Raw genomic sequence first — 8,377 nt, forward strand, 5'->3', positions numbered from 1 at the left:
TTACAGTTGACATTAAATATTATATTGGTTTCAAGTACAACACATAGTGGTTAGACATTTATAGAACCTACGAAGTGATCCCCCCGATAAGTCTAACCCACTTGACACCATACTTAATTATTACAGTACTACTGGTTATATTCCCTATGCTGTAATTAACATTTCCCTAACGATTTTGTAGCTGCCAATTGGTACTTTTTAATCCCCTCACCTTGAAAAAACTTTTAATTATCATGAATGTATCATGTCAAGATATTGGGCCAAGTGAACCCCAGCCTGTGTTTCAGCTGTTGCTCCTTGTCTTCCTTTATCAATAAGAGTATTGAACTACACGCAATCTTCAAAAACTGATTCTTCTTATGCTACTTGCCATAACTTATGTTGAATAACATGCTTAATCCCCTGAAAAGAAACTGATTCTAGATTATGAATATTTAATGGGAAGAAACCCTGTCGAGTCTGTGGGAAGGTCTGTCTGCTGCTGTTTCCTGGGCCATCTGACCCTGTCTGGAGGGTAGAGGAAGAATCTTGCCATGCAGTATTTTCTCGGTCCTTTTGTTAATGCTCCAGGTCTCTCATGTTTACCTACCATGTTTTAAAAAGAGATAGGAAAAATTTTTATCACTGGTTGTTCTAACTAGTACAGAAGAGCATGTCTCCTTTTAAACTAAATTTATAGCAGTTCAAAGACTTTAGGAAGAGAGACCTCAAGCAGATCGATATTTTACATAATTATGATTTTGTATCAAAATTCAAGAGATATACACAAAAGATAATTTCAGTACCAAAGATTAAAATTTTAATGCTAATTTTAAATGAGTTCAATGGTAATATTAGCCAAAAAAAAAAAACCAAAAAAACCCATAAAACTATGTTTATATAAATAAATAATAATAATAAACTTTGAATAGTTTTCTCAAACACTACCTATGGCAGAAATGAATTCTGTAGTACCGAATTCATGATATAAGGGTGGAAAGCAGAGTTTTAGGAAAACACCAGTCTCTTTCAATAAAACAAAAATCCACGTAGTGGGATTTCTCTCCCGTTAGATTTCAAAAGGTCTGAACCTAACTGGGATTTGCAATTTTACCTTAGGAAATTCAATAAGTTTGCTTTCTTATTCTTCACCACATTGATGAGCCTGAGTGTTTTGTGTTTATTTAAACCAGAGGCTCTCAGAGGTCTACTTAATAGAATATGTCTTAACTCTTTAGTCTTATTTAAACTACCAAGCTAAAGCATATTAGGATTCCCTTGGCAAATTGAATTCACATCAGAGAACTGATTTAGAATCTTAAAGCCTTGGTCCAGCACCAGGAGCTTGTTAGAAATGCAGATTCTCAGGGCCCACCTCAGATCTATGGAACCAGAATCTGCATTTTACCAAGCATCCCAGGCAGTTGATATACACATTAAAGTTTGAGAAGAATTGATCTAAAGAAACCTCACAACTAACCCAGACACCTAAGGGAAGGAGACGGTGTGCAAAAATTGAAAAAAGCAATCCCAAGGAAGAGTTTACATGTCATTCCCTAACAGGTCTTACTTTTCCGTTTTGTTCATGATTTTGAAAAGCTGCAGTTGTCTTGGCATGCTTTCTTTTTCTTTTTTTTAATTTTTTTTTTCCTTTTCAAAGCATGCTCAGGGGAGAGAATTGGCATGCTTTAGATTCAAATCATTTTCCATGCGAAATTTCTGTCTGTTTGGTTTTTTTAATTTCTGTGAAAATAATGTGTCTGTCTAACCCTACACGTATACCTGGCCCCTTATAAATGCGTTTCTTGCTGACATGCTTGTTTCTCATTTTCAGTCCTGACAGAGCTCTCCCTGACGAGCAGCCACATTCCAGCTCGCAGTGCTCCCCTCTCCACTGTCTCTCCAAGCCTCCGTACCCCTAGTCTTCATCTCCTGTCGACGAATATCTGGGGTGAACATTTCGTAGCCACACCCAGGATACTGCCCACAATCCAGCGGGTGTTTTCTTCTCAGTTGTTAGATGTATGATGGAATTAGTGCCCATCATTTTGGAAGACGAAAGGAAGTTGAGAAGAATAACACAACACACAGACTCCAATGTGATAAAATGTTTTTTGATTTCTCTAAGTCACAGATAAACTTCTGCAATCCAATGGCTACAGTTCTGTTAAATGACTGCAGTTCCTGTAAACAAAACAAAACAAAACAGGACACATGTATCTCAAATGTCTGGCTTTACCTCGATAGCATAAGAGAGACCTAAGACAATGTAAAATACATAGACCGTAAAATCATCTTTCTTCATATTTCACATTTGGCTATAGAAGTTGATTCCAATATTTTTTCATCATTGATATTTATTTTGTATTTTATTTGCCATATGATTTATGTCTACAAAATTCATTTCTGTGAGAGGTGAACTTAATTCATTTATTTTTAAATAAGCATAATTTGCTCAATTAATTATGAGTTTTAATTTAGTTCGAAACCTGGAATTGGCCAGACGGTCATTTTTCTTGCACAAAATGATAAATGAGGTGCATCAGAATGTTAACAATAACGATTTTGCTGCTACACTTACATTGTTTATGCACTTATTTTCTAATCAATAGCTCATAAACTGCTGGGGTTTTTTCTTTTTTACTAGAATTCTTCACTGGACATTAAGTAAATCTAAGAAAGAGACTATGTTATGAGTCATTGACTTATTCAACTTTTGACGGCATCTTTAATTTTTAAAAATTGCAGACAAGTAGATGCACTGGTGCTGCTCCCTTGTGAGTGAGTGAGTGTGTGTGTGTGTGTGTGTGTGTGTGTGTGTGTGATAACGTTAAAGAACGCTAAATAACATGAAGGGAAAAATGGTGTGTTTATTTACTGACCAGAACTTTGTTTTTACTTCTCCCAAATTCAGGGTCCTATTATGAGTCTTTCCTGCTAAAAGGTACCAAGTATAAATGGAAAAAATAGATAGATAGAAAGATAGATAGATAGATATATAGATAGATAGATAGATGTAAGTTAGCCTTCAGTTAATGAATTTACCCAGAAAGTGTTCAAATTTTGATTAAAAATGTGTTTTGTTGTTGTTTTTTTCATAATGAATCTTCCTTGCCAAAAAAACAATAGTAATAAACTTTAGCTCATTGTCTACTTTTGACAAACACTCAGGTGCCTACAATCATTATACATATTGAGATTAATACATATTCCTAGTTAATTTACTTATTCTGCTGGGTAACTTTTTCGACTTGATTTAAGGCAGTGGATTTTCATAGCAAAATTTCTTTTGCTCATAATCTGACAAACAAGGAAAACAGCTAATTGAGCTGAAAGGTCTAACACTCTTGAGCTCCTTAACTATCAAGTGCTGCCCACACAATTGCTCCTAGTCTTGATTCCTTGTTTAGCCAGGTAGCCTTAACTTATTTAAAACCATAACAGTTTGACCTTTTCATGTAACAATATCTGTAACTTCTCTTTAAAACAAAAAGAATCCTCACTGTTCACACAAAAGAAAGTTAACAATGCAGGGCTCTAACAGCGGAGATCTAGTTAGAGCCACCGAGCTTATTGAGTGGAAGAGGGAGGGACATTAAGAAACGGTTCATCAAAGATGGCAGCCAGTCAGTAAAGTCATAAAGCACAGTGCAGGAGCTTTCATCAGTCATACACCTATTAGTTTAGTGTTCACTATTACCAAAGCAACCAAGAGGTGTTGAGTTTCATATATGAGTGCTATTTTCAACAGTGTCATTTATTATGCAACTTAGAATACTTGGAGATCTTCACCTTAAATAGGGATTCAGGTTAAAGTACAGAAACAAATCTTCATAAAATCTTGGTCACAACTGCCTAACCTTCTGTCCTTTCCTATCTGCATTGCCTTGCTGTTTCTAAATATCTTAATTTTATTGGTGTTGTATCTGCCTAGTACCAATATTAATGAGACAGTGTGGATTATATTAGAGTTCAGTTAAAGGACACTACTCTCCACCACACACACACACTTCTGCTTTATTTTTTCCTTCCTTCCTTCCTTCCTTCCTTCCTTCCTTCCTTCCTTCCTTCCTTCCCTCCTTCTTTTCCTCCCTCCCTTCCTTTATATTTTTGTTATTTCTTCTTCAGGCATCATGTGTTTGGACCTGAGAAGTAGCATAGATGCAAAGTTGATTTTTAATGAAAACTTACTGTACCTGAGGGAAAAATACGCCTTTTAAAAAAGTACCTCAGAACATCTTCCTCTATTGCCTCATCAATTTTGTTGGCAGTACAGGGAATTCAGCAGTAAGTTTGTCTCTGTGTAACTATAGGGCAGTAATGCTTACTGACAGCACAGTACTGCATTTTTGCTCCCTTACTCTGTATTTGTGACCTGATGAAAGGCCGAGTCACAGAGAACACATTTATTTCTTCCAATATAAAGTTTTTGAACTCTATTATATATGAATTTTATTTCAGTTCCTTTATGTTAGCAGAGTGGGAAATCTTCATTTAGAAATACCAATTCTATAAAAACTTTAATTTTAGCAAAGCTTTGACAAGAAGATATAGAAACTTGAAAATAAATGTCTAATTTTCAGCACATAATTAGATAATAGTCCCTCAGCAATGAGAGAGAATTCCATGCATTTACACTGTGGCATCATTTAGTAGAATTTAAATGGAGCCATATCTATATTTATAGGCATTTAAAATGAATGAATATGTGTAGCATTGATAACATCAATGCCTGTAGAGAAACATGAGGATTCAAAAGGAAACTGAAAAATTGAAGAACTAGTGAAAATCAAAAAGAACAAACCTCAGTAAGACCAGCCGAAGACGAATAGGCGGGTGGAAAGGACTGCGGAAACACAATAAAACCCTGGCTAATTATTGCAAACAGTGGGCAAAGATTAAAAGTAACTAGAAAGACTGGTTAGCAAGGTTACCAGGTTGTTTTTAAAAAGTAAGCACAATTACCAAACTGAAAAGATTAGCATGCAGAAGTGCTCTTTCTTACTGAGGATTTTTCTTCATTAGAACATAAAATAAAAAGGAGCGTTACACTGTTTTTGGCCTGAGTGCGCAGGGGCACACAGGGCCCTCAGATTAAACTTTCCAGGCTCCTGATTCATCACATCCCTTTCATGTATTCAGTTTTGTCTTGATAAGAGGGATTTGGATAACTTCAAGAAAATAAAGTTATTAAATAAGAAAAGACCTATTTAGAAAGATTATACTTTAGCCTAAGGAAAAAGGTACACTAGTGATCTGAAGAAAATTTAATAAACGGTTAGTGCCAGCTATAGATATCAGCACTAAAACCCGAATAAGAAAAACAAAGTCTTCAGTGTGAAGAATTTATACTAATTTCTAGAAAACAGATTCTTAGCAGTGGAAAATTAATCATCGAAATTGATAATTATAAGGAAGATTTGATTTTTTAATTAAATGTTATCGGTCGTCTAGTAAGGATTAAGTGGCAAGATACGATAATGTATTATCATTCTAGAATTTCATAATCCAATGATTCCTTTATTTTAAGTTTAAAGATGAAGTTATTTTGTTTAGTCATAAAATATTTTGACTAAAATATTTTATTACTCATAAAATATTTTATTCCTTGAAAATAAGATAGCAATCTTAATTTTTCCAAAATATTTGGTAAAAAGCAAACATGATTTTGGGTATTTTTTTCTTGCAGCTGCATTTCATAATATCTTTGAAGCTGTCCAGATTGTAGTAATTTAATATAAAAAGCCTCAATTGTCAGAGTCCAAGCAGTGAGAGAGAAACCAACAGCTTCAAGAATACTTTAGAAATAGGAGGTATGCAATCCCATAGAGGGGTAAATGCCTCTCAAACCTTGTTTTCTTAAAAGAATCATCAATAAATTATTTCCTTTTTCCTTGCTCTGGAAAATATTCTGGAACATCTTAAGTCGTTCTGTTTTAAACAAGCATGAAGCATCATTGATCAAGAAAACTATAAATGTGAACATTTCCTGGTATTCTGCATTAAATAAAATCAGTAATTCTCGAGTGGTAATTACAAACGATGAAAAAGAAATAAAATATATTTTATACGAGGTTTAGAATGGCAAGCTTAATGTATAATTGTTCTAATCAATCAGCCAAAAGACATAATCTGTCTCTCAGAAAGACACATCAGGGGAAACTGATTTCTGGTAAGCAACTACTGGTTTCAACCGAAGGATGCCGCAAATGCATTAATATTGTAGATATAAAGTAGGATTAGATTCAAAAGGAGCTCTTAGGATAAGGTTTACAATTTTAAAAATTTGCCCTCCGACTTTTTGTTTGTTTATAAACCAGAGTGGTTTGAAAATAGTGCTTGTATTTAAGATTGCAAAATTTACAAGAATGTTTTCACATAAATGGAACATAATTCTTCAAAAAACTGTTGAACTGGAGGTGTGATAGGTAGTATGATCAGTGCTATTATTGGCATAATTTTTACCTTAAAATCAATTTCTATGGACATACAAGACCAACCTAGCCTCCCGAGTGATCTTTTCCATTGTCTGTAATAATGCTCTCAGATGAGTTGTGTCTGTAATTAAATTTATCTTTATTTAAATGCTAACTGCCACTGACCCTGGTATATTGCATTTATAGTCTGATTCTGTTATAATAACATCTGAAAGATTTCATTTAGACATCTCTCCGTCCTCAAAATATCACAGAAATGGATATTTATTATTAAAATAAGTTCTTCAATTGAGGGTTTTCCAGAAATAATACCCTACTTGTGAAGAAGAGCAGCAATTAACTGCCTTTAGTGTAAGGGTGTGAGTGCATAAAAGAATGCTGTGTAAAATGTTTGCATGAGATATTTCGCATCATGTAAGCTTTCCCATATTCATAATATGAACACTATAGAAGTCTTATTTTCCTGTGATTTCTCCATTAGGAATGTAAGGAGATTGGTACCTATATCTGATCTCCTTTCCATATTGAAATGCATGGCTCTAATCCTCAGTGTATTTTTATACCCTTCCTCTGGAGTTATTTAAAATTTGTCTTATTTAAAGTAATGTTTAGATAAACCGTTGAGCCAGATAATTTCTGTGATCGGAATTTAATTGCTCTATAACATTGGTTGAGAACACATTTTAACTTTTTTTCTTTCAGAATTCTCTGATCATTATGGTTCTCTAATGAAAACACTGAGAAGAAAATTCGATGCATTTTAGCGTGACTATGTTTTTCTTTTTAAAAAGTAGTTTTAAAATAAAGATCAGAGAACTATAAAGAGAAATGTCATTTTGTTGACAAATCATTATTTGATAATAATGGAGATACATGGAGATACAGAATGAAGCATTTTGTTGTTTGGATTCATAGTATGATTGTGTACCAAATCTTAAGAGGAAGTAAATGATTTTAACATTATTGCCACAAAATTTTTAAGCTCAATGGTTTGACTGTTAGAGTCGATTAAATAATTCTTTGAAAATCTTTTATGACATTTTTGTAATCTACTCAGTGTTTTCATTTGCATGATTATGCACATGTGATGAACCATACATAAATCTGATACTGCATTTCTTCCAAGTATTAATATTTGTGTAATGAGTGTCCAACCTCAATTTGTACACTGTATGATTATCATTGTAAAGATTCTGCTATTCCTATATTTCATTGCAATTTTGTTATGCTTTTGGGGGTTAAATTATGTGAAGCATTTCCACCTAATGATAATACCATATGAAAACATGACTTAAAGACCTAAGAAACTCTTTTGCGGCTAATTATTTTTTAAAAATTCAAATTTCAAAGGAAACATGTTCTCAAAGACGTGCATTTATTTTAAATTAAAAAAAAATCCTTATGAATTTATTATTGCTTGTCCTTTAAAAATTATTATTTTTTTTGTGGACATTCCTAAGTGACTGTCTCATGGGAGAATCCATCTACGTGCTTGCATTTGTGTTACCTGATCATGCACTCAATGGTTGGAAAAGGTACTCCAGTGCTAAGAAAGTAACTGAAACCAATATATTAAATTCTTATCTTGGTTTATGTTACCAACTGAATATGGTGTAATGCATAACTCTTCCCAGTAAATAAACTGGTTACCTTTTGTTCATTTCATTTATGCTACTTTTTTTTTTTTTTTACCAGTTTGAGCAATTTTTCTGTATGTCATTTTGGTTTGTACCTAGGAAAGAACATAGTTTATGAATTTCTACATGATTTATATATTTATTTAAAGTGAACACTTATTTGAACTAACAACTGAATGCTCTGCTTTGATATTTCTACACATTATTAAGAAATATGTATCGACTTTCACATTTTCTCCATTTATCATCTCCCCTCCTTGTAATCTTTTTAAGAGGTTATTTTGGCAGGAGGATACAATTAGAGGAATTAGATTAGAAATGTAT

The 8,377-nt window shown here is 33.4% G+C and overlaps 1 protein-coding gene across 1 annotated transcript in view; it reads left to right on the top strand.

The window, feature by feature from the left end:
- The window catches only part of BICD1 (BICD cargo adaptor 1), a 172,782-nt gene extending 164,701 nt beyond the window's left edge, over nucleotides 1–8,081 (top strand). Inside the window, exon 11 of the mRNA XM_025047378.1 lies at nucleotides 1,814–8,081. Within this exon, the coding sequence (XP_024903146.1) occupies nucleotides 1,814–1,901 (88 nt within the window). The 3' untranslated portion in view covers nucleotides 1,902–8,081. The remainder of the gene's footprint in view (nucleotides 1–1,813) is intronic.
- Nucleotides 8,082–8,377: the final 296 nt, after the last annotated feature.

This window comes from Pteropus alecto, unplaced genomic scaffold (genome assembly GCF_000325575.1).
Source record: "Pteropus alecto unplaced genomic scaffold, ASM32557v1 scaffold103, whole genome shotgun sequence".
NCBI lineage: Eukaryota > Metazoa > Chordata > Mammalia > Chiroptera > Pteropodidae > Pteropus > Pteropus alecto.